This window comes from Dryobates pubescens, chromosome W, assembly GCF_014839835.1.
Source record: "Dryobates pubescens isolate bDryPub1 chromosome W, bDryPub1.pri, whole genome shotgun sequence".
Lineage (NCBI taxonomy): Eukaryota > Metazoa > Chordata > Aves > Piciformes > Picidae > Dryobates > Dryobates pubescens.
Window position 1 is genome coordinate 3,713,035 of NC_071656.1, and position 27,075 is coordinate 3,740,109.

At 46.9% G+C, this 27,075-nt stretch overlaps 1 protein-coding gene across 1 annotated transcript in view; it reads left to right on the top strand.

Moving 5' to 3' along the window:
- Positions 1–2,010: 2,010 nt before the first annotated feature.
- LOC128899331 (activated RNA polymerase II transcriptional coactivator p15-like) overlaps positions 2,011–27,075 on the top strand; it is an 89,324-nt gene continuing 64,259 nt past the window's right edge. The window contains exons 1-3 of the mRNA XM_054177730.1: positions 2,011–2,133; positions 3,944–4,016; positions 5,417–5,536. Coding sequence (XP_054033705.1) covers positions 3,945–4,016; positions 5,417–5,536 — 192 coding nt within the window. The 5' untranslated portion in view covers positions 2,011–2,133; position 3,944. The remainder of the gene's footprint in view (positions 2,134–3,943; positions 4,017–5,416; positions 5,537–27,075) is intronic.

Consider the following 27,075-nt stretch of genomic DNA (forward strand, 5'->3'; position numbering starts at 1 on the left):
CCCCCTTTTCCCTCTCACTTTTCCCTACCTATTGTGCACCATCTTATAGGCAAACAATAAAGTTTTATTGTTGATTGAAGTGAACCCCCTGGCTTGTTTTGCCTGAGTTTTTTGCACTTTGAGATCACAGTAACAAACCATCATGAGTCCACTGCATGGACTGTGACACCAAGCTAATTAAAATTTGTAACCATTTTCTAACATCTTGGAGTAAATTAATGTGAATCAACACCAAATGCATGAGTAGTTAAGTTTATTTGAATCAAGGAGCACTATATACATGCTATGCAAGCTTTTGGTTTTGTAAGGAAAAAATCTCTCTACTTACAAGTTCCTGTTCACAACAGAGACAGAGGAGTTTAGTAAGGCTTTATTTGAATAAAGGGAGAGTCCACAGGACAATTCCTGGTGATATCTCTCAATTTGCTGGGAGTCACAGCTCCCCTTTTATCCTAACTTCCCAGACACAAATTTCCCTCTCCCTTTCCCCATTGGCTCAGGTACTCAGGATTTACAGTCTTTCCCAAAATGCCTATTACATGTCCCCCCTCACATGCAACCCCCCTACTACATACATTGTATGTTCATTTAAATTAGGTTCTTCACAACTTTGGGTGGAGAAGTTAATATTTAGTAGTCTGTTAAGCCTGTGCTCGGGTCTGAAAGTTCAAAAGTTTAGGCTGCGTTCAGTGTCTTGTCATCCTCCTGACAGACTCCCACTGATTAACCTTGAGTTTAAGATAAGGGTATCCTGCAGATGCCCCTTTGTTGTTTATGCACATAGATAAGGGGGACTGCCTGGTTCCTCCCTTCCTCTTCCAACCCCCCTTCAGACAATTCTTCCTTTGTAAAGACACCAGTTACTTTTAATCCCATCAGTTTCTTATGCTTTAAAGATGAAACAGCTAGTAAGAGTAGAAGAAAGAAAAGGGAAAAGAGAGAAAAGTGAGAGTGGGATATCACCACCCTTCATCCTAGCAACGTCTCGCAGAACTGGTACAGATCTTGACATAGTTCTTCAGTGGTGGGTGCAGATCCAGTGAAGTCTTTTGTGGTGGATGCAAACCAATCAATATACTATTAGCCTTTTTATACACCTGGAATATGGGTGGAGTGAGCATGGTCATACAACTCTGGGAAAAACACAGTTTTGCCTTCACAGAACTTGCCTCTCCCCATTAGTCAACTTCCTTAAAAAGCAGGCCTCACATCAGCCAAGGGGGGAGCAGGGTCCTTGGTACATTTCACACCTCCCCCCACCAGGCAGGCCTTTCTCACTCTACACCCCGGGCCACAATGTTATGACCACACAAAATTTGAGACTTTAAGTCCTTTTAGGAGTCAGGCTCCTACAGGCTTTTAAAAAGTGTTTAGAATAGAAACAGAGATTTAATTTTTTTTTAGCCTTCTGTCCCCAGCACTTCAAAACCTGCACTTGAACCAAGGTGACTGCTAAGATGGTAGTCATAAAGCTCACCCGACCCCCATCCACAAAACCCATCAGAAAGAAAACAAAACGCAACTCTCTCGGTGAAAGAAAGGGGAACCAGCACGTTCCTGAATAGCACCTCAGGAGCCGGGGTTTCAGCATGCAGTCAACGTAGCTACACCACCTCACAGCATTTCCTCTTTTTCCCTCGGGGACGGATGCTAGCGGGGCGGTTCTAAACGAGATGATGGAAGCGCTGCAGCAAGCAAAAGAAAACAATGACTACCAGATTTATTTTTAAGGGTTCCTTTTAGGTATTAAGTGCCCTCCTCCCGGCCCCTTCTTACAGGCCCTCAGCGGCACGCAGCTGGTGAAGGGCGGGGCTCGACGGCACCTACCTCTGTGGGGCCGCAGCCCTGACGAGGCTTAGCTCCAGGCAGGGCACCGCCCTCAGCCCCCCAGGCATTCCGATGATTGCCCTGAATCGGCGGATAGGGGGGCTAGTCCCACGCGATACTTTTTTTTTTTTTTTTTTCCCCCCCCCCAGTCGGGGAGGGGGAGTTAGAAACGAGTAACGAAGGACTCGTCCCCTTTAAACACCTCCCTTCACCCTCTCTCACGTGGTGCAGGACAAGGGCAAAGATTCCGTGATGCGCCACTGCAGTTTCTCTTGTGGTGTAGAGAAGTCGCGTGCAGCATAGAACGTGAGTATTGGTTTTCTATTTCGTGTTCAATCAGGACTGCTACCGTTTTCTTCCACCTTTAGCTGTTGGGGGCTCGGTACTTCCGGTCTGGTGCAGTAGATGTGGGCTGGGTAAACGTGTGATGAGGCTTCCCTTTTTCCTTGAGTGGTCGCTGTGAATTGCGGGAGGAATACCCCACTATGGAGTAGGCATACGGCGATAGGAGGAGCCGCTGCCATGTTGGGAGCGCAAAGAGGATTTGAGTGGCAGAAAATGGCGATGGGGAACCGTCCGGCTTTTGTAGTCCCCAGTCCGGGATCTGACCTTCCCCATTGACGACACCCGACCTTTTTTTGCGTTGCCTTTTTTTCTCCTTCGCAGGTAATCTGTACCACTCTTGTTGCCGCTCTACCCCAGGAGGACCTGGGCATCCTTGCCTGCCCCCCCCCCCCCCCCCATCGGGTCCTCGTTCCTCTCCCATGGGGGGGGGGGAGGCGACAGCAACGAGAGCCGTAGAAAAGAGGAGGAAGGAAGGGAAATGGCGGCTGGGATCCCCCTACCTGGTCTTCCTACCTCGTATTCGCTTGTGTTTCCCATCTTTCTTTCTCTCGTCTTCGCTCTCCCCGGTGCTTCGGTGTCTTCTCACGCTCTGCCTGCCAACTTCTCCGAGGGGCACCCACCGTCCCTTTTTTCCAGTTTCCGTCCCCACCTTCCTCTGTATTGTTAATCCCTGGTTCTGGTGCAGACGCCGGGTTTATTCTCTGCTGGTGCCCCACGTATCAGACTTTTCTTCTTCGGCTTCCTGATTTGATGTGATCTCTGTGCTTATTTTTTCATTTTCCCCTTCCAGGTCTCCTCTGCCTCTGTCCAGCAGCGCACTTGCCATATTCTTGCATTATCAGTAATGCAGCTTCCATTGTTGTGTTCCAAACTATTATGACAGAATTTGTCCTAAGTTAGACCCACATTTGGTTCACTGCCAGTTTAAAGATACTGTTATTCCTTTACTGAGATATTTTGCTTTAATATTTTATTGGCCTTTCCTAGCTGTAGTTTATACAGTTTCTCCCTGTGATGCATTTTTTTATTCTGAAACTACAAATGAGCTATTTGTTACAAAGAGTTTCTAATAGCAGGCAAGATGTCCAACTGCTATATCTAATCATGTTTGCATACTAGAGAGATGTAGAAAACACACTTGGCAGCATGCGTTTAAAATGGAATGTCTTCTTGTCTAGCAAATGAACAGACTGATCTACTAATGCTGCAGTGGAAATATTAATTGCAATGCTGTAGTTCAGTGTAACTAAGATGATTTTTTTCAAACTTCTGTATTAATGATGGGAACTTTAGTCTCATGTATGAGGATTATGCAGCCGTTGCTTGCAAATTCAATTAGGCAAAATGCTCATGTAAGAATATAAGTAATGCTGGGGCCTTAATAGTTTATATTTATGAATGGAATGTTGAGAATTCAACTAGAGGATGGTGTTGTATTTTATACATTATGGTTTCTGCCATAGTGGGGATATATGAAACCAGTGGAAAATTGTCCCTTTGTAAGCAGTTCAGATTCGAAACCATTGCATTTAAAGGAGTCACAGAAAAAAGGGGAAAAGATCTAAGAGGAAAGGGTGTTTGAGATCACATCTACATGTATTAGTTTATATAAAAAGACAGTGTCCTGGTTTTGGCTGGGATGGAGTTAAGGGAAGTCTTCAGGATGGTTTTGAATAAGATGAGCCTTTACAAACAGCTTTGAAGATGACTTTCTAGCCGTAATGAGATGTATTCATTGTATAGCATTCTCATGTTATCTTTCTCTTCCTAGAATGCCTAAGTCAAAGGAAATTGTGTCTTCAAGCTCGACTGCCAGTGATTCAGATAGTGAAGTTGACAAAAAGGTGAACATTATATGCAGCATATAACCACTGTATTAACTCTTGTATTTCAGGCTGGGGTTAAGGAACGAAGTGAGCGTTCACTCACAATGCATGGCATTCCATATGATTTATTTGATGCTGAAAAACAAAACAAAAAACCCCACCACCCCATAACACTAAACATCCCTCCCAAGGCGAAGCAACAACAAAACCTCAAGATTAGGGTTTGGGTGTATGTTTTTTTGTTTTGCAGTGAACTACTTTGCTTAAGTTGCATTTCAGGATTTTCCTGTGTGGTGTATCTAGCCACAAGTTTCCTGAAATTCTTTGCTGCTTTGTGGCAAGGGATAGAAGGCTTCTGTATAAGCTGCCCCTGGTGGCAAGAATTTGAACTAATTTTGAGGACACCTCCCCTGGTTCCCTTCATTTTGGCATAACTATGAATCTATCTTTTTGAGAAATGCTTGGTGGTAATGCAGATATTGTGTCTTTTAGTGCAGTATGAAAAGAGACTCAGTCTGCTTTACTGAATTTGTTCATATGCGACGTGGTTGCACTTAGCAAACTAGATGTTATGTCAAATCTTAACATAAGAGAAAATGGTCAGGTGATTTCTTTGTTGTAGTTGTTAGGGAAATCTGTTCCTGAAAAGACACAATCTAACAGTCTGCTTCAGTGGGCAGTAAGGTTTTGTGTTGGTTTTTTTCCTATGACAACCTCCATATTTGTTGGAAGTCTGCTTTTAAAAGAGATTATCTACAATATCATTCTAGCAGGTGAGACCTAACTTTTTGCATCTTTGTATTGCTCTTTCCTTGGGGTGTGTGATTACTATTTAACCATTAGTAGAAAAAGTAACTTTTTAATATCTGTTAGCAAAGTAATTTGATTTACAGGTGATACCATCTGAAAGCTTTAAAAGCATGTTTAACTGATGCTATAGAAATAGATTAGACAATTAAACAATTTAAAAGGAAAAAAAGAAAATCTGTTTGGTTTCCAGGCCCCATTTTCATTATCTAGTTCTCTTTTTTTAGAAGAGGTGTTAGCTGTCCTGCATTTTTCATTGCAGTCAGAGGAAAGGAAAGTGAAATTTAAAGACTTGAAAATTTTAATTAAAACTATTCAGCTGACAATATAACTGGGCAAAAAGAGCAGGCTTTTTGAAGTGTATATTGATCTGATTCTCTTTAAAGCCAAAATATGATGGTAAACGTAACTGGGAACAAAAATAGGCTCATTTGAAGGTTTTGTTTTATTTTATTTTTTTGTTTCCAGTCTAAATGTACAGTATTGGATTCCTGCCTTCACAGAAGGAAGATGTATATTGAACAGTAGTAGCCTGTGACCTCTAAAAAAACTGGGTTTTTTTTGTAACTTATGAATTGTGGCTCATACATTTTGTTTATTTTTGTTCCAAGGCAAAGCGGAAAAAGCAAGTAACTCCAGAAAAGCCTGTAAAGAAACAAAAGACTGGTGAAAGTTCAAAAGGTGCAGCTTCTTCTAAGCAAAGCAGTAACAGAGATGAGAATATGTTTCAGGTAAAATTGATTCTTAGCGCCTCGTTAAGGTAGCCATTTACATCACACTCAATATAAATTTTATGCAATCATCTAAATATCTTGGTGACATAGTTCTTAGTCTGCGGAAGCCTTGGCCAAAGGGGATTATGATGCTAGCATGCAGATGAGATGCTCAGAAAAAGTGCTGGCAGGTTTCAGCAGAGTAAAAAAGAAGGTGAGCTGTGGGCAATCAATTCTAACCTTCATGTCTTTGGCCATGGTAACACCGGGTAGTCATTTTGTCTGTAAATACAGCATTTAGCATAAGTATGCTATAAATATTAGATAGGGACAGCCTCTACATGAAAATATTTTCTAATCTGGATTCTTGAAAGAAAGGTTCTTGGAAAAAGTATGGATTCTTCATTCCTATTAAACTAGGTCAAGGGCAACTTGGCCTTAGAGAAATAGCAACCACCAGTATCATGTAACTATTATCATACAGTTCAAATTATTGGCTATTCTCACTCAAAATCAAATCTCCTTGAGGTACGCAACTAACTTTCCCATCCTCCTGCATTATCCACCGAGTGCACCCAGGTCCTTGAGTGAAGGCAACCCCATGAATGGGTTTGTCTTGGCTTGAGGCAGGAGTAACCCAGACTGTTTTCCCCAATATATTCCATTACATGCAGGGACTTTATCCCCTTCTACAGCATGTAGAAGTTCCAATTGAGCAGGGCCACCTTGATTGACAGATAGCTGTTGTTAAGTCTTCATCCCAACTTTTAAATGTCCCAGCACCCATTACTTTGAGTGCAGTCTTGAATAGTCTATTGCATCACTCAACTTTCCCAGCAGCTGGGGTATGATAGAGAAAGAGATCTATCCAATCAACGGCATGCTCTTTAGCCCAGGTGTCTGTGAGGCTGTTTGAAAAATGAGTCCCATTGTCTGACTCTGGAAGGGAGAGGCACCCTCCAGGAAGACCTGGACAGGCTGAAGGAGTGGGCTAGCAAGAACCTTATGAAGTGTAGGGTCTTGAGCCTGGGAATACAGGACCCAGGATTGCAGCTCAGACTGAGATCCACCTGACTGGAGAGAAGCCCTGTGGAGAGGGACCTGGGGGTCTTGGTGGATAACAAGCTCAGCATGAGTGGACGGTGTGCTGCAGCAGCAAAGGCGGCCAACAGGATGCTGGGTTGCATCACCCAAGGGCGTTACCAGCCGAGATGAAGTCACTCTGAAATGGGTCAAGAACTGGCTGGAGGGCCGGGCCCAGAGAGTGGTGGTGAATGGTGTCACATCCAGTTGGCGACCAGTCACTAGTGGTGTCCCCCAGGGATGAGTGCTGGGCCCGATCCTGTTCAATATCTTTATTGATGATCTGGACGAGGGGATTGAGTCCATCATCAGTAAGTTTGCAGATGACACCAAGTTAGGAGCAGGCGTCAATCTGTTGGAGGGTAGGAGGGCCCTGCAGAGGGACCTTGACAGGCTGGATGGGTGGGCAGAGGCCAATGGGATGAGATTTAACAAGGTTAAGTGCCGGGTTCTACACTTTGGCCACAACAACCCCACGCAGTGCTATAGGCTGGGGACAGAGTGGCTGGACAGCAGCCAGGCAGAAAGGGACCTGGGGGTGCTGGTAGATAGTAGGCTGAACAGGAGCCAGCAGTGTGCCCAGGTGGCCAGGAGACAAGGGCGGTTATTCTTCCCCTGTACTCAGCACTGGTCAGGCCACACCTTGAGTACTGTGTCCAGTTCTGGGGCCCTCAGTTTAGGAAAGATGTTGACTTGCTGGAACGTGTCCAGAGAAGGGCAACAAAGCTGGTGCTGGGTTTGGAGCACAAGCCCTATGAGGAGAGGCTGAGGGAGCTGGGGTTGTTTAGCCTGGAGAAGAGGAGGCTCAGGGGAGACCTCATGGCTGTCTACAACTACCTGAAGGGAGGTTGTAGCCAGGTGGGGGTCGGTCTGTTCTCCCAGGCAGCCAGCACCAGAACAAGGGGACACAGTCTCAAGTTGTGCCAGGGGAGGTTTAGATTCGAGGTGAGGAAAAAGTTCTTCACTGAGCGAGTCATTCATCATTGGAATGCGCTGCCCAGGGAGGTGGTGGAGTCGCCGTCCCTGGAGGTGTTCAAGGGGAGATTGGACGTGGCACTTGGTGCCATGATCTAGTTGTGAGGTCTGTTGGAACAGGTTGGACTTGATGATCCTTGGGGTCACTTCCAACCTTAGTTACTGTGATACTGTGTGATACTGTGATATCATCTTGTTGTTCTTCCTTTGCCTCCTCTTCCTCAACTTGTTGTCCAAACAACCTTTCTGTCACTCTCTCAAGGATCCCTTTAAGCTGAGAAACACCACCACTAGCTGCTGTCCTACCAAGAGATGCATCTCGATCCTACATAGAATACATAGAATACATAGAATACATAGAATAAACCAGGTTGGAAGAGACCTTCAAGATCACCGCGTCCAACCCATCAACCAATCAAACACCACCCAAACAACTAGCCCACGGCACCAAGCACCCCTTCAAGTCTCCTCCTGAAACCCTCCAGTGATGGCAACTCCACCACCTCCCCAGGCAGTCCATTCCAGAGAAGGGCAACAAAGCTGGTGCTGGGTTTGGAGCACAAGCCCTATGAGGAGAGGCTGAGGGAGCTGGGGTTGTTTAGCCTGGAGAAGAGGAGGCTCAGGGGAGACCTCATGGCTGTCTACAACTACCTGAAGGGAGGTTGTAGCCAGGTGGGGGTCGGTCTGTTCTCCCAGGCAGCCAGCACCAGAACAAGGCGACACAGTCTCAAGTTGTGCCAGGGGAGGTTCAGGCTAGATATTAGGAGGAAGTTCTTCACTGAGCGAGTCATTCGTCACTGGAATGGGCTGCCCAGGGAGGTGGTGGAGTCGCCGTCCCTGGAGATCTTCAAGAAAAGACTGGATGAGGCACTTAGTGCCGTGGTCTATTTGATTGGATAGGGCTGGGTGATGGGTTGGACTGGATGATCTCAGAGGTCTCTTCCAACCTGGTTGATTCTGTGATTGTCCCACAATAAGACTCAGCGATGGTCAGACCACACCTGGAGCACTGTGTGCAGTTCTGATCTCAGCTGCACAAGAAGGAGGTGGACAGGCTGGAAAGTGTCCAGGGAAGGGCTACGAGAATGATCAGAGGACTGGAAGCCCTGCCATGTGAGGAAAGGGTGAAGAGCAGGGTTTATTCAGCCTTGAGAAGAGAAGGCTGAGGGGAGACCTTGTCGCCATGGACTAGTACATGAAGGGTGGCTGCCAGGATGATGCGGACTCCCTTTCTACGAGAAGTCCCATGGAAAGGACAAGGGGTGATGGGGGCAAGTTACTCTGGGGGAGATTCCCATTGGAATCCAGAAGAAATTTTTTCACTATGAGAACAGCTGGACATTGGAATCATCTCCCAAGGGAAGCAGTGGATTCCCCTACACTGGACAGTTTTAAGACTCAGCTTGACAGGGTGCTAGGCCATCTCATTTCAACTATGCTATTACCTAGAAAGGTTGGATCAGATGACCCTTGGGGTCCTTTCCAACCTGCCATGCTGTGATTCCTTCCATCGTTTTAAGCACCTCCACAAAGCATTTGCTGCCATCTATGAGTCAGTGCACAGATGATAAAGCACTGGCCCTTTCTTCCACTGTGCAACATCTAAAGCCAGCTAGATGGCTTTCACCTCTGCAAACCTTCATCTGCTGCAACTTGTCATGTAGGATGCTACGCAGCAGCTTTCCAGCTATGTAGTTTTCATAAAATATGGCAAGGTCCATCAGTAAACAAGGCATATTTACATGTCCTGTTCGAGCCCGCTGAGTGATCAATGCGACCCACTTACCCCACATTGCATCAGTTGCATGATTTGTGGAGAGAGTCCTCCCTTTAAACGTGCGTTTCAACACTGGCAATGAAGGCACCGAGAGGAGTTGTGCTTCAGTACCAATTACTTCTGAAGCAGCTCAATCTCCTTCATATGCTGCCCGTATCTTTTTCAGTGGGAGTACAGCAGGCCACAAATCCTCTATATGCTTGATTCCAAAAGCCTAGGGGTCAACCTCAAGCCTCCCCTGGTGCCTTTTGCCAGAGGCTCTGAGTAGGGCCGGTCTCCCCAGCTGCGGTGTAGAGCACATTACTTGCACCTTGACCTGCTGGGCTAACCCAAGGGCCACTGCATGAACAATTTCTTGCTTTATTTCTTCAAAGGCCTATGGTTGCCCAGGACCCAATTTAAAAGCATTCTTCTTCCAAAATCACTTCACAGAGATGGCTTACAATCTGACTGTGGTCTGGAATATACATTTGCCATAAACCCATGACATGTAAGAAAACTCGCGTATCTTTTTTGTTAGTCAGTGGAGCCATAGCTGTTATTCTGTTAATCGCATTTATTGGGGTCTGGCAACGCCCATCTTGCCATTTAATTCCTTTAAAACCGGATTCCTTGTGCAGGTCCCTTGACCTTACCTCTTTTCATGGCAAAACTGGTTTTCAGAAGTTGTTGAATTACTTTCCCCCCTTCCTCAAAAATGTCTTCCATTGTATTACCATATACGATGATGTCATCTGATAAACCAGACAAGGCAAACAGCTGTTTAATTTCCTCTGTCTTCGCTGCTGCTATGCCAGGTGCCCACCAGTACCCCTTTGGGTCCTTGAAAGATCCTCTCAAGATAATCTACAGCAAGAATGCATGGGGCATCTGGGCCAGTCACAATATGGTGCTTTTGACACTCGTGCCCAGTCAGACTTCTTCCAGCTTCTACTGCAGTCAGTTCCTGCAATGCCTCTGTCACTCCAGAAATACAAATGGATCCTATCCCTCTGTAGTTTGATGGCATCACAGTGCATTGTGCACCAGTTTCCACCAAAGACTTGTATTTCTGTGGTACTGACATGCCAGGCCATCAAACCCACACAGTCCAATAAACTGTTGTCGCTCTCTTTCACCTGGCTGGAGGCAGGGCCCCTCTAATTACAAACAGAATATTTGTCATCGACATATGGGTCTAAGCAGCTCACGTGGACTAGACCTCCATCGTGATTACTCATGTTTTGTAAATAAGGATCTGAAGCCCATCTATGCATCTGAGGGGCTCTGCACTGGAAACTGGAGCAGCAGATTTCCTGGAAGGGCCCCTTTTCGTGATCATTTTACCTTGCGATTGATGCACACATGACTGTAAGTTCCATGGATGTGTCTGACTATTTTTCAACAGCAGAGACATCAGCCCATGAGGAGTAAGAGATTATTTGCATATTGCTGTAGTCGAGCATCCATGTCACCCTCTGTTGGCGCCTCATTATCTTTCCAGCTAAATAATGCTAATGTGTTGGCATATGACAGTGGCACACTCAGTACCCACTTGCACCACATGGTCCGGTAATTCCAAGTTCATTAGGATCTAATGGTGTCCGCAGGTCATCCAGGTCAGCAGACACCAGCTCCCACACCTCTCTTTCCCTCAAATTCTTAACACCATTCTCAGTGGTCACCCACTTGCCCAGGTGGAATATAACATCATCTCTAAAGGTCTACCTGTTCTTCATGCTCAGCAGGAGTCACTTCCAGAAAGGGGGAAGATGTGCCTCTCTTCCAAGACTCCTGTCAATACCCACTTCTCTAGCCACTTGGTCTCAACTGCTTGGCTTCTCTACCTTCCAAGTCCAAATCATCGGCTCCATTATCCCAGCACTGGAGCAGCCAATTAGTAAGTCGCTCACCTTCATAACAGATGTAGATTTTAATGTAGATCTCACAACTCACTTTGGGATAGAGACTGATTGGTCACCTTTGATTCTCCTGCCTGTCATGTCCCTGCAGTACCTGCCTCTTTTTTGTTGTTGTTGTTGTTGTTGTTGTTGTATTTTGTTTTCTCCACCGGAGGAACAGATGCTGGTACTTGTTGAGTCTCCAGATCAGTCACATCACAGGAAACTGAGTAGCTTGTTCTGGGGGCTGACATAGCTTCAGGATCCTGTGCAAGGGTTGTGGTAGCTACACAGTATCCACCTCTATACCAATATTTTCCTTGAAGCGTGACTAAAAATTAAAAAACATTGCAAAGGCCTGACAATATCATAGAATCATTAAGGTTGGAAAAGACCTCTAAGATCATCAAGTCCAACCGTCAATCCAACACCACAATGCCCACTAAACCATGTCCCAAAGTGCCATGCCAACCAACTTCTAATCTTTTCAGGAGACTGAGGGAACTGCAAAGTGGCAGAACCCGAGGTAGCAATACCAGAAGGGTAGCTGTTACTTCTACAGTTCCCCAGGACAACTCTAGTAGCTCCAACAGTGGCTCCAGTTCTAACACTGCACAGTGTGCTCATTGCACCTGTGGACATGTTCCCCATAACTAGGGGTGCCCTGCCTCCCGCCAGGGGGAGGAGAGGGGTAATAGAGATAACAGAATCTATTGGGATGTGTACATCCAGTGGCCTGGCACTTCACAATTTCAGAAGTACAGGGCCTTGGTTGACACAGGAGCTCAGTGCACCATATTGCCATCAAATTATCAGGGGTCAGAGTCCATAACTATTCTGGGAGTCACTGGTGGATCTCAAGAGTTAAGTAAGGTGGAGGTTAATATAAGTCTAACTGGTAAACAATGGAAGAAGCATACAGTTGTGACCGGACCTGATGCACCTTGTATTTTGGGAATTGATTTTCTGAGAGAAGGGCGTTTCAAGGACCCTAAAGGTTACAAATGGGCTTTTGGAGTAGCTTCTGTAGAAATTGATGGACAAAAGCTGAAGCTGTCTGCTAGACCTGAACTTTCTGATGAATCTGCAGTTGTGGGACAACACAAGATTCAGGACATTAAATTGCCGGTTGCTTCTCGGACTGTGCATCATAGACAATACAGAACCAACCGTGACTCTTTGTTGCCCATTCAGAATCTGATTTGTCAGTTGGAGAGTCAGAAAGTCATCAGCAAAACTCATTCACCTTTCAACAGTCCAGTGTGGCCTGTGCGAAAGCCGAATGGAGACTGGCGTCTGACAGTGGACTACCGAGCCCTGAATGAAGTAACTCCGCCTATGAGTGCAGCAGTACCAGACATGATGGAACTCCAGTATGAGCTGGAATCCAAAGAGGCCAAACGGTATGCTACCATAGACATTGCTAATGCCTTCTTCTCTATTCCCATAGCAGAGGAATGCAGGCCTCAGTTTGCTTTCACCTGGAGAGGAATCCAGTACACTTTCAACAGACTGCCAATGGGCTGGATCCACAGCTCAAGCATCTGTCATGCAGTAATCCATGATGCTCTGGAGGAAGGTGGTGCTCCAGAACACATCCAGTTCATCGATGATATCATCATCTGGGGTAAAACTGCTGAGGAAGTCTTCGAGAAAGGTAACAAAGTTATGGACATTCTTCTGAATTCAGGTTTTGCCATCAAGAGAGACAAAGTGAAAGGTCCTACCGCAGAGATCCAGTTTCTGGGAGTGCAGTGGCAGGATGGACGCCGACACATTCCAGTGGATGTGGTAAACAGAGTCTCTACCATGGCAAATCCCACCAACAAGCAAGAAACTCTACGTTTCTTGGGGATAGTGGGATTTTGGAGACTACACATTCCTGGATACAGTCAGATTGTGAAACCTCTGTATGGTGTGACTCGAAAGAGAAACCGTTTCCACTGGGGACCTGAACAACAAGCAGCCTTTGACCAGATAAAGCAAGAAGTGGTACAAGCAGTGGGTCTGGGACCTGTCCGAGATGGTCCAGACATTAAGAACATTTTGTACACGGCTGCAGGTGACAATGGTCCAACCTGGTGCTTGTGGCAAAAAGCTCCAGGTGAGACACGTGGACGACCTCTTGGTTTCTGGAGTCGAGGTTACAGAGGTTCAGAGGCTAATTATACTCCAACAGAGAAAGAGATTCTAGCTGCCTATGAAGGAGTGAAAGCAGCTTCTGAAGTGATTGGAACTGAATCACAACTTCTCTTGGCTCCCAGATTGCCAGTTTTGAATTGGATGTTCAAAGGCAAAGGTTCCACACCACATCATGCCACAGATTCCACCTGGTCTAAGTGGATGGCTCTGATAACACAGAGAGCTCGAATGGGAAATCTTGAAAGACCTGTTCTGGTGGAGCTGATCTCAAGTTGGCCTGAAGATACCAACTGCACTAAACCTCCAGAGGAGAGAGTAACTCGTGCTGAGGAAGCTCTTCCTTACAATGACCTTTCAGATGATGAAAAGAAGTATGCTTTGTTCACAGACGGTTCCTGTCGTCTCGTCGGGAACAAGCGAAGGTGGAAGTCTGCAGTGTGGAGTCCAACACGCCGAGTTGCAGAGGCGAAGGATGGAGAAGGAGAGTCCAGTCAGTTTGCAGAGGTAAAAGCTGTCCAGCTGGCTCTCGACGTAGCTGAACGTGAGATATGGCCAATGCTTGATCTCTACACCGACTCCTGGATGGTAGCCAATGCTCTATGGGGTTGGCTAAAGAACTGGAAGAAGAATGGCTGGCAGAGGAAAGGAAAACCCATCTGGGCAGCCGACCTGTGGCAAGACATTGCTGATCGAATCGAGAGAATTCCAGTGAGAGTGAGACACATTGATGCTCTCATTCCTAAGAGCAAAGCTACTGAGGAACAGCAACACAACCATCAGGCAGATTTAGCTGCAAGAGTTTCTCAAGTAGACAAGGACTCTGAACTTGATCTCGACTGGAAACACCGAGGTGAGATATTCTTAGCTCGGTGGGCTCACGATTCATCAGGACATCAAGGCAGAGATGCAACATACCAGTGGGCTCGTGACAGATCCATAGACATTTCTATGGATGCCATCACACAAGTCATCCATGACTGTGACATTTGTGCTGCTATTAAGCAGGCAAAGCGAATTAAGCCCTTGTGGTATGGTGGCAGATGGTCCAAGTACAGGTATGGTGAAGCCTGGCAGATTGACTACATCACTCTACCACGTTCTCGTTCTGGTAAGCAATACGTGCTTACTATGGTAGAGGCAAACACTGCATGGCTGGAAACTTATGCAGTTCCACACGCAACTGCACGCAACTCTTGTTGAGTCTCCAGATCAGTCACATCACAGGAAACTGAGTAGCTTGTTCTGGGGGCTGACATAGCTTCAGGATCCTGTGCAAGGGTTGTGGTAGCTACACAGTATCCACCTCTATACCAATATTTTCCTTGAAGCGTGACTAAAAATTAAAAAACATTGCAAAGGCCTGACAATATCATAGAATCATTAAGGTTGGAAAAGACCTCTAAGATCATCAAGTCCAACCGTCAATCCAACACCACAATGCCCACTAAACCATGTCCCAAAGTGCCATGCCGATACATTTTTTGAACATCCAGAGAGCAGAAACATACCAAGGGCAACCCCAACACTCTCAGCTTGTCCCCATAGGGGAGGTGTTCCAGCCCTCTTATCACCTTTGTGGTCTCCTCTGGACCTGTTCCGAAAGTCCCACATCCTTCTTGTGTTGGGGGCACCAGAACTGGACATAGTGCTCCAGGTGGGGTCTCAAGAGAGTAGAGTAGAGGGGCAGGATCACCTCGTTCATCCTGCTGGTCACACTTCTTTATGTGCAGCCCAGGACATGGTTGGCTTTCTGGGCTGCAAGTGCGCATTGCTGGGTCATACTGAGTTTTCCATCCGCCAACTCCCCCAAGTCCTTCTCTGCAGGGCTGTTCTCAATCCACTCACCATCTAACCTGTATTGATACTGGGGATTGCCCCAACCCAGGTGCAGGACCTTGCACTTGGCCTTGTTGAACTTCATGATGTTCGCATGGGCCCACCTCTCAAGCCTGTCCAGGTCCCTCTGGATGACATCCCTTCCCTCCAGTGTGTCAACCAGACCACACCACTTGGTGTCATCCACAAACTTCCTGAAGGTGCCTCAATCCCACTGTCCATATCACTGACAAAGATGTTAGACAGCACTGGTCCCAGTACCGACTCCTGAGGAACACCTTGTCACTACCCTCCCCTTGGACATTGAGCTGTTGACTGCAACTATATCAGTGCAACCATCCGGCAAATTCCTTATCCATCGAATGGTCCACCCATCAAATCCATGTCTCTCCAATTTAGAGACAGGGATGTCATGCAAGACAATGTTGAATGCTTTGCACAAGTCCAGGTAGATGACATCAGTTGCTCCTTCTTCATCCAACAATGCTGTAACCCCATCATAGAAGGCCACCAAATTTGTCAGGTATGATTTACACTTAGCAAAGCCACGTTGGCTGTTGCAAATCACCTCCTTATTTTCCATGTGCCCTAGCACAGTTTCCAGGAGGATCTGCTCCATGATCTTGCCAGACACAGAGGTGAAACTGAGGTAGCCTGTAGTTCCCCATCTCTTCTTTTTTTCCTTTTTTAAAAAATGGAAGTGATGTTTCCCTATTTTCAGCCAGTGGGAACTTTCCCAGACTGACACAACTTGCCAAATATGATGGATGGTGGCTTAGCAACTTCATCCACCAGTTCCCTCAGGAGTCGTGGATGCATCGCATCAGGGCTCACAGACTTGTACACCTTCAGGTTTCTTAGATGGTCTGATCTTCTCCTACAGTGGGCAGTCCTTCATTTTTGCAGTCCCTGCCTTTGCCTTCTGTGATTTGGGTGGTGTGGCTGGAGCACTTGCTGGTGAAGACTGAGATAAAAAATCCTTGAGTACCTCAGTCTTCTCCATGTCTTGGGTAAGCAGGTCTTCTGTTTCCTTCCAGAGAGGTCCCACATTTTCCCTAGTCTTCCTTTTATTACTGATGTACCTATGAAAGTTTTTATTGTGCTTGACATCCCTGGCCTGCTCAGACAGTTTTTCTGTATTCTTCCCAGGCCACCTGTCCTTGCTTCCACCCTCTGTAGGCTTCCTTTTTGTTTGAGTTTGTCCAGGAGCTCCTTGTTCATCCATGAAGGCCTCCTCATTTGGAACACTTCAGTTTAACTTTAGACCTTAATTTATCTCTGGATGAGTTAAAGTTATGAAGAAAAAGAGTGCAGTATAACAAATTAATTCACAAACGTTAGGCTAAATACAGGAAGTAAAATAAACTCTGGTCTTGATAGAAGCCAGAACAAAAGAAATCTTGGCTCCTAAAAGCCATACCTCTGTGATCTGAACTATGCACTTTTGAAGCATCATAATTCTGAGTTTCCTAAAGGACTGTGAATAACATATACTATAAGTAACATTTTGGAGAGACTATTCCATTCCCTAGCACTCACAAACCAACACAGAATTGATTTTTTCACTTCAAGTTCACTGTAGCTTCTAGTGACATTCAATCAATAATTATTCAGTGCCCCACAACCCATCTCTTCAGTTTCCTGACCAAGCTGTCAGCCCGTGGCTTGGACAGCAGCACTCTCTGCTGGGTTAGGAAGTGGCTGGAGGGCCGTGCCCAGAGAGTGGTGGTGGATGGTGCCACTGCCAACTGGCAGCCAGTCAATAGTGCTGTCCCCCAGGGATCAGTGCTGGGCCCCATGCTCTTTAATATCTTTATTGATGATCTGGATGAGGGTATTGAGTCCATCATCAGTAAGTTTGCAGATGACACCAAGCTGGGGAGAGCTCTGCAGAGGGACCTTGACAGGCTGGACACATGGGCAGAGTCCAACGGCATGAGATTTAACACATCTAAGTGCCGGGTTCTACGCATTGGTCACAACAACCCCATGCAGTGCTACAGGCTGGGGTCAGAGTAGCTGGAGAGTGGTCAGGCAGAGAGAGACCTGGGGGTGCTGGTTGACAGTAGGCTGAACATGAGCCAGCAGTGTGCCCAGGTGGCCAGGAGAGCCAATGGCATCCTGGCCTGCATCAGGAACAGTGTGGCCAGCAGGAGCATGGAGGCCATTCTGCCCCTGTACTCAGCACTGGTTAGGCCACAGCTTGAGTACTGTGTCCAGTTCTGGGGCCCTCAGTTTAGGAAAGATGTTGACTTGCTGGAACTGGCTGCGCCAGGGGAGGTTTAGGTTGGATGTTAGGAAGAAGTTCTATACAGAGAGAGTGATTGCTCATTGGAATGGGCTGCCTGGGGAGGTGGTGGAGTTGCCATCATTGAAGGTGTTCAGGAGGAGACTTGATGGGGTGCTTGGTGCCGTGGTTTAGTTGATTAGGTGGGTTGGATTGGTTGATGGGTTGGACGCGATGATCTTGAAGGTCTCCTTCCAACCTGGTTTATTCTATGTAATTCTGTGTAACGTGTCCAGAGAAGAGCAACAAAGCTGGTGCTGGGTTTGGAGCACAAGCCCTATGAGGAGAGGCCGAGGGAGCTGGGGTTGTTTAGCCTGGAGAAGAGGAGGCTCAGGGGAGACCTTATTGCTGTCTACGACTACCTGAAGGGAGGTTGTAGCCAGGTGGGGGTCGGTCTCTTCTCCCGGGCAGCCAGCACCAGAACAAGAGGACACAGTCTCAAGCCACACCAGGGGAGGCTTAGGCTGCATGTTAGGAAGAAGTTCTTCATAGAAAGAGTGATTTGCCGTTGGAATGGGCTGCCCAGGGAGGTGGGAGTCACCATCATTGGATGTGTTTAGGAAGAGATTGGATGGGGCTCTGGTCAGTATTCAAGGACCACCTCCTCTGTGTCCAGGAGCTATGTATACCAACAAAGAGAAAAGCAGGAAAGAATGCTAGGAGGCCTGCCTGGATGAGCAAGGAGCTACTGGACACACTATTACTTAAAAAGAAACTATACAGGAAGTGGAGGGAAGGGCAGCTACAACAGGGGGTATATAAGGAAGCTGCCCAAGCAGCAAGAGACCTGGTTAGGAAAGCCAAAGCACAGTTTGAATTGAATCTAGCCAGGGAGGTTAAAGGGAACACTAAGAACTTCTGCAGGTATATTAATGGGAAGAAGATGACTAGGGAAGGTGTGGGCCCCCTCAGAAAGGAAACTGGTGAAATGGTCACAAATGATGTGGAAAAGGCTGAGGTTCTCAATAACTTCTTTACCTCAGTCTTCACTGCAAGGGCCTATAGCCACACTCCTGGAGTCATGGAAGATAATGGCAGGGACCGGGAGGAAGAACTGCCCATCGTAAGTGAAGATCAGGTTAGTGATCACCTGAAGAATCTGAAAGTGTTCAAGTCCATGGGACCCGACGGGATACATCCACGGGTACTGAGAGAACTGGCAGATGAGGTTGCTAAACCCCTCTCTATTATATTCCAAAAGTCATGGCAGTCTGGGGAAGTCCCCACAGACTGGAAAAGGGGAAACATTACTCCCATTTTCAAAAAGGGTAAGAAGGAGGAACCAGGGAACTACAGGCCAGTCAGTCTCACCTCTGTGCCCGGAAAGATCATGGAGCAGATCCTCCTGGAGGCGCTACTGACTCAGAAGAATAGGGAAGAGGTGATAGGGAACAGTCAGCATGGCTTCGCCAAGGGCAAATCCTGCGTCCAATTCTGGAGCCCCTATTACAAGAGGGATATGGACATGCTGGAACGTGTCCAGAGAAGGGCCATGAGAATGATCAGAGGGCTGGAGCACCTCTCCTATGAGGACAGAGTGAAGGAGTTGGGGCTGTTCAGTCCGGAGAAGAGAAGGCTGCGAGGTGACCTAATTGTGACCTTCCAGTATCTGAAGGGGGCCTACAAGAAGGCTGGGGAGGGACTTCTCAGGATATCAGGTAGTGATAGGACTAGGGGGAATGGAATGAAGCTGGAGGTGGGGAGATTCAGGCTGGACGTGAGGAGGAAGTTCTTCACCATGAGAGTAGTGCATTTATCTAGAAGGGGCAAGAGAGTCCTAGCACTAGAGTTGGCAGGGCTCATTAGGAGGGCTTTAAACTAGGTCTGAAGGGGGTGGGTGAAGATATCGGTCCCTCTGCAGAGGAAAGAGTAGGGCACAAGGTAGGGTCAACTGAGAGGTCGGGAGCCCAGCTGCAGTGCGTGTACACCAACGCATGCAGCCTGGGCAATAAGCAAGATGAGCTGGAGGTCCTAATCCACCAGGGCAACTATGATATAGTCGCCATCTCAGAAACATGGTGGGACAACACACACGATTGGAGTGCTACACTGGAGGGTTACAGGCTCTTTAGGAGGGATAGGCGAGGGAGAAGAGGAGGAGGGGTGGCTTTGTATATTAGGGAGACACTTTCTGCCACACAACTTGAGGTGGAAGATGAGGGAATTGAGAGCCTGTGGGTCCTCGGTCACCGTGTTCCCCTCCAGGTCCAGTAAGGAGTGGAGGTTCTTCTTGCCCTTCTTTTTAGCATTGATATATTTGTAAAATTGCTTTTTATTGTCTTTCACAGAGGTGGCCAGCTTGAGTTCCAACTGGGCCTTTGCCTCTCTAATTTTATTCCTACATAATCTAACCACTTCCTTGAACATACCTCGAGAAGCCTTCCCCTCCTTCCAAAGGTGATACAGCCTCTCCTTTCCCCTTAAGTCCTCCAGGAGCTGCTTGCTCATCCAGGCCGGTCGCCTTCCCCGCGGGCTCATCTTTCGGCACATGGGGACCGCCAGTTCCTGTGCCTTCAAGAGCTCCTGTTTGAAGTAGGTCCAACCCTCCTGGACCCCTCGGTTCATGAGGGCTGCTACCCAGGGAACTTTGCAAATAAGTTTCTTAAAGAGGCTGAAGTTTGCCCTCCGGAAGTCCAGGGTGAAGGTTCTGTTGGTGGTCCTCCCTATCTCCCTGCATATTGGAAACTTCACTATCTCGTCGTCACTGCACCCTAGGCAGCCTCCCACGATCACATCTCCCGCCAGCCCTTCCCTATTGGAGAACAGCAGGTCAAGCAGAGCCCGTCCCCTGGTAGGCTCACTTAACAGCTGCATCAGGAAGCAGTCCTCCATTCGCTCCAGGAATCTTCTGGACTGCCTCCTCTCTGCTGAATTAAGTTCCCAGCAGATACCTGGCAGGTTAAAGTCACCCACAAGGACAAGATCTGATGATCTTGAGACAGCCTCCAGTTGTTTGTAGAACAATTCATCAGCCTCCTCATCCTGGTTGGGTGGTCTGTAACAGACTACAACCAGGATGTCAGATTTGTTAGGCTGCCCTCTGATTTTAACCCACAGGCTCTCAATCCCCTCATTTTCCAGCTCAAGTTCTGTGGTGGTGTGACTCCACCACCTCCCTGGGCAGTACAAGACCACGATGTGGTGCGGGACAGTGTCGAAGGCCTCAGGTCCCGGTAAATGACATCAGTTGCTCACCCCTCATCTATTAATGTTGTCATGTGTTCATAGAAGGCCACCAGGTTTGTCAGGCAGGATTTGCCCTTGGCGAAGTCATCCTGACTGTTCCCTATCACCTCTTCACTATTCTTCTGAGTGAGTAGTGCCTCCAGGAGGATCTGCTCCATGATCTTTCCAGGCACAGAGGTGCGACTGACTGGCCTGTAGTTCCCTGGTTCCTCCTTCTTACCCTTTTTGAAAATGGGAGTAATGTTTCCCCTTTTCCAGTCTGTGGGGACTTCCCCAGACTGCCATGACTTTTGGAATATAATAGAGAGGGGTCGGGCAACCTCATTTGCCAGTTCTCTCAGTACTCTGAACTCTGTTGTTGAGCCAGTTACCAATCCACCTTGTGGTTCAATCATGTAACCCACTTCCCCATCTCTTCTTTTTTTCCTTTTTGAAAAAAAAGGGAAGTGATGTTTCCCTCTTTCTTCTGTTTGACCTTGGCTGCATTGTTTTGGTTAAGTCTAACATCTCTCTGATCCTTTCTCTTTTCCCTTTTGTAAAGGTGGGTAAGGGAAGGCAGAGTGGGAGACGCTAGTAGCGTCCTCTGGTCTTTGACCGGGGGGCTTCTTGTGCTGTTTATTAATTGTAAATATCTGTAAATATTGTAAATACTGTATATTTTGTACATATTCATTTCATTCCATTGTAGATTGTAATTTTCCCTGCAAATACAGCTTTCATTTGCTTCCAACTGATCTGGTCTGGCAAATTTAATGTTGGGGGGGAATTTTCAACCCACCAGAATCATGTAATTTTTGTCACTTGGCATACCCATCAAGTTTCATTGTAGTTTACCACTCAAACTGTATATTCTTTTTAATTCCACCTTGTGATGGGTTACACCCATCCTGAAAGCAGAGGGGGGAAGGGCTTGTGAGTGCTTTGCCCTCCCTGGAGGGGGTTTTCTCCCTGGGAAACTGAGTTAGTCTGTTCCACTCCCCCTCCCTGTCCAACAAGCCTATAAAAAGGAAGACACTGCAGCCATTTGCTCTCTTTTGGCTCCTGCCTTGCCTGGACAAGAGTACTGCTGCTGGCTTCCTGCTTCTCTGCCTCGTGGTCAGGCCTGGTCCTCCTCCTCCCTGCTACATCCACGCCTCTTAAAAAGACTTCAAAGGACTGGTTTTGTATACATATTTACTCCATCCATCCTTGTTCCTTGCCCTTGTGAACCCTTCCTGTTATTGTTATATATGCACACATATATATTGTTTAAAGAAAATTTTTACCTGTCTACTTCCAAACTGACTCCAAATTATTTCTCAGTATATTTGCTCCTTCCCTTTCTTTTTCTCTTGATCGGGAGAGAGGATGGGGTACAGGGGAGGGATTCTCAGCCTTGCCCCCCATCCGAGCTCTTAAATCCCAGTTAAGGCTCAAACCACCACACACGTCAAAACACAGCAGTTTAAAATCCTTAGAAATTGGAGTAATCTCTTTTGTTAAGTAGCAGCAATGCAAGAATTTTTCCTGTACAATACTGGTACATCTGTTCATACAAACCTATTCTCAGTGGTTATTTAAGAGCTGTCAAAAACATTTCTCAAGCTTTCCAAACATGTATTTGCTCCTGGACACACTAGAAAAATGTAACAAACCTTATGCTGATTCTACATCAAATGTTTTCAATCTCCAGGACATGATGTTTGACACTTACCTCTTTTCTTGGCACAATATGAAAAATGATTAAAAGTAAGCTTTTCTAACAGAAGTGACATGATATTATGGAAAGCAGTACTACTGCAACTATCCTTGTGTGACCGTTTGACGCTGTGCCTTTAAGGAAGGGGCACACTGGCTAAATGTTTATAAAATATTTTCATATTCTAAACGAATTTCATTGGTAGGATTGTGGGAGGTGAGATTGTTAGTCCCAGCGCGGCTGGAACTTTCAGTTTCTCTTCCTTCGCTGTTCCTTTCGGCTGGACCGCTTCTGGGCTTCTGGCCAACTAAGATAAGATACTAACTCCTATGGCAGGCCTCTCTTTCTTTCTTGCCCTGTTAACCGTCCTTATCTCTTTTCTACCTCTTTTGGGGGAGAAGGGAGGTAGGGGGGTGAAGGGGGCACAGGGGGAAGCCCCCTCTGTGTGTGGGGGTCTGGTTTCTGGTTGAGTTCATTTGCTGTATATTCATGTATATATTGTAAAATACCTGTATTTGTTGTGTTACATAGAATCTCTTTCCTTGTAAAATATACTCTCATTTCTCCGACTGGGTTTTAGCCGCGGTTTCTTTCTCAGTGGGGGAGGGAAAGCAGAGCCTTTCCTTTCAAACCACCACACTCCTTCTTTTTTGGCTCACCAACGTGGGGCCTGGTAATTAAGTAATTAAGTAGATTTATTGCTTGTCTCAGCCAGAGAAATGAAATGAAGGTACTGTGTGTTTTCAAGCAGTTGCTGGTGTCAGTGGGCTCTATATTGATCTACTGGTACTGTGTCGGATTGATGTTAGACCAAATAGGTAAATATTTAATGTGTAAAATCTATTTGTGGTTTATGCATAGTATCCAGCTGTTGTATGAACGCTGTTTGGGTTTTTTTCGGCTCACTAATCACGGCAATATAATGTCTTCCACTTTGCCGATCGAGATAAGGGAGTTTAAGGCTTCAGGAGGCCAGAGAGTAACTTTAAGTGCTGGCTGGGATCCTAAGGTGATTTGACGTGTGTAATCCTGCTGTTGGTGATAATTAATGTGTATCTGCTGTGGGCTCTGCGTAGACAGAAAAAAATTTCTCGACCATGTTTTGTGATTAAACAAAAACCCAGGAAGTGTAGGCGTCCCTCTAGGTCTGCCCCTGACTCCTCGAGTGACGACGAAGGGGGAGAATCTGTGTCAGTTAGGAAAAAAGCAAAATCTATTGGGGAATCTGCTCTAAATGCTTCTGTCGATGATTCTGGCAGGCAGCCAGGGGCGGCTCCCATTCCCAAGATGGCGACCGGTAATGAGGCAAGGTCATTTCCGTCCGCCATGACAGGACCGGAAGGGGCCCCCATGGCGGCTGGTTTAGATCAAGACCTGTCAGCTTCTATTAAGGTGGCTGTAAATTCAAACACAGATCCAGTTAAACAAGTAGCAGTCTTAAAGACCAGAGGTGGAAAGGCCAAAGCTGATCCAGGAGCTAATGGAGCTAATGGAGGAGAAGAGCAGGAGGCTGATCCCGGTGAGGGAACCTCCACTAGGAAAGGGCCTGCTGGAGATGAAGAGAAGGTTTGTCTTAGAGATATAGCTGAGTTATTGAGATCATCACAGGATGGAGATGCAGCTAAGACAGCAGCTGGCAGTGGTGCTTCTCAACTTAAAGAGATCCTTAGGAGAGTGACAGCAGGATTATGGGGACAAAACGTTCAGGAAGATGTGATAGATGGAGAGGAAGATGACCTGCAGAGCTGTTCATCACCAAGGGAGGAATTGCGAAATGTGCGTAAGGATTACCTCAGAGCAGATAAGGAACCCATCCTATCTTGGCTTGCTAGGTGTTATGATACAGGTGCTCCAGCTCTAATAGTTGGAGACAAGTCAGCAGCTCAGCTAGGAACTCTCTCAAAGGATAATGGAATAGATAGACATCAAGGCAAGGCTCTCAGTAAGTTTAATCTGTGGATAGGCCTTTTAATGGCGGTTTCCCTGAGATACCCTTCCCGAGATGATCTTCCATGGAATCCTAAGCCCTGGACTACCATAGATGAGGGAATTAAGCATCTGAGAGAGTTTGCCGTTAGAGAGATCCTCTATGGTGACCATGATACTCCGAATCCTGACGATATTCCTGTGGCAGCTGGTCTTGCTAAAAAGCTTATCAAACTTGCTCCTTCCAATTATGCAAACATTTTGGCAAGTAGAATTGTGGCAAGAAATTATGGTGGAGATCCTCCTATGGTTGGCCAATTCACTGATCAACTAAGACAATTGGATGATAGCATGACATGTGTTTCTTTGGTTTCAGCCATTGAAACCCTCCTGGCTGGCTCGCCAAGAATGTGGTGGGGTTTAGAGGCAGACCCCCTCCCCACAACAACCATCCTCTGCTACCAAGAATGTGCTGGGTTGAGGCAGCCCCCTCTCTCTCTCCCCACCACGGGCAGGAATAAAACACTCAGACAAACGGATTGCAAAAGTGATGAAAGTTTAAATAGAAAGCAGTGAATGTTACAGAGAACCCAAAGCGCAGTGACAAAGAAAGATCCCAAAGCAAACCCAGAGGCATCCCATCCCCACCTGAGGGTACACCCGAGACCCTCAGGGCTCCTTCTTCCCCCTCCCTCTGCTGGGCTAGTCTCAGCTGGCCAGGCCTGAGACTGCCCATCCCCCTGTGGCCTTGGGCCTAGCCAGGCCCAAAGCCAGCAGACATCTCCCCCAGTTACCAGCTGGCGGAGGAGGAAGAAAAGAGACAGTGCCAGACCCCGCACTGGATCTTATAGTGGTGCAAAGAATTATGGTAGGAAATACACACAATTTCCTGTGTCCATCCCTCTGGGCTGGACTTCTGGACACAGGAAATGAACACACCAGGGGGGCACCCAGCTCAAACTGCAACAGATGGTCAACCAACTTCTAATCTTTTCAGGAGACTGAGGGAACTGCAAAGTGGCAGAAACCAGGGTAGCAATACCAGAAGGGTAGCTGTTACTTCCACAGTTCCCCAGGACAACTCTAGTAGCTCCAACAGTGGCTCCAGTTCTAACACTGCACAGTGTGCTCGTTGCACCTGTGGAAATGTTCCCCATAATTAGGGGTGCCCTGCCTCCCGCCAGGGGGAGGAGAGGGATAATGGAGATAACAGAATCTATTGGGATGTGTGCATCCAGTGGCCTGGCACTTCACACTTTCGGAAGTACAGGGCCTTGGTTGACACAGGAGCTCAGTGCACCATATTGCCATCAAATTATCAGGGATCAGAGTCTATAACTATTCTGGGAGTCACTGGTGGATCTCAAGAGTTAAGTAAGGCAGAGGTTAATATAAGTTTAACTGGTAAGCAGTGGAAGAAGCATACAGTTGTGACCGGACCGGATGCACCTTGTATTTTGGGAATTGACTTTCTGAGAGAAGGGCATTTCAAGGACCCTAAAGGTTACAAATGGGCTTTTGGAGTAGCTTCTGTAGAAATTGATGGACAAAAGCTGAAGCTGTCTGCTAGACCTGAACTTTCTGATGACTCTGCAGTTGTGGGACAACACAAGATTCAGGACATTAAATTGCCGGTTGCTTCTCAGACTGTGCATCACAGACAATACAGAACCAACCGTGACTCTTTGTTGCCCATTCAGGATCTGATTCGTCAGTTGGAGAGTCAGAAAGTCATCAGCAAAACTCATTCACCTTTCAACAGTCCAGTGTGGCCTGTGCGAAAGCCGAATGGAGACTGGTGTCTGACAGTGGACTATCGAGCCCTGAATGAAGTAACTCCACCTATGAGTGCAGCAGTACCAGACATGATGGAACTCCAGTACAAGCTGGAATCCAAAGAGGCCAAATGGTATGCTACCATAGACATTGCTAATGCCTTCTTCTCTATTCCCATAGCAGAGGAATGCAGGCCTCAGTTTGCTTTCACCTGGAGAGGAATCCAGTACACTTTCAACAGACTGCCAATGGGCTGGATCCACAGCTCAAGCATCTGTCATGCAGTAATCCATGATGCCCTGGAGGAAGGGGGTGCTCCAGAACACATCCAGTTCATCGATGATATCATCATCTGGGGTAAAACTGATGAGGAAGTCTTCGAGAAAGGTAACAAAATCATGGACATTCTTCTGAATGCAGGTTTTGCCATCAAGAGAGACAAAGTGAAAGGTCCTACCACAGAGATCCAGTTTCTGGGTGTGCAGTGGCAGGATGGACGCCGACACATTCCAGTGGATGTGGTAAACAGAGTCTCTACCATGGCAAATCCCACCAACAAGCAAGAAACTCTACGTTTCTTGGGGATAGTGGGATTTTGGAGACTACACATTCCTGGATACAGTCAGATTGTGAAACCTCTGTATGATGTGACTCGAAAGAGGAACAGTTTCCACTGGGGACCTGAACAACAAGCAGCCTTTGACCAGATAAAGCAAGAGGTGGTACAAGCAGTGGGTCTGGGACCTGTCCGAGATGGTCCAGACATTAAGAACATTTTGTACACGGCTGCAGGTGACAATGGTCCAACCTGGTGCTTGTGGCAAAAAGCTCCAGGTGAGACACGTGGACGACCTCTCGGCTTCTGGAGTCAAGGGTACAGATGTTCAGAGGCAAATTACACTCCAACAGAGAAAGAGATTCTAGCTGCCTATGAAGGAGTGAATGCAGCTTCTGAAGTGATTGGAACTGAATCACAACTTCTCTTAGCTCCCAGATTGCCAGTTTTGAATT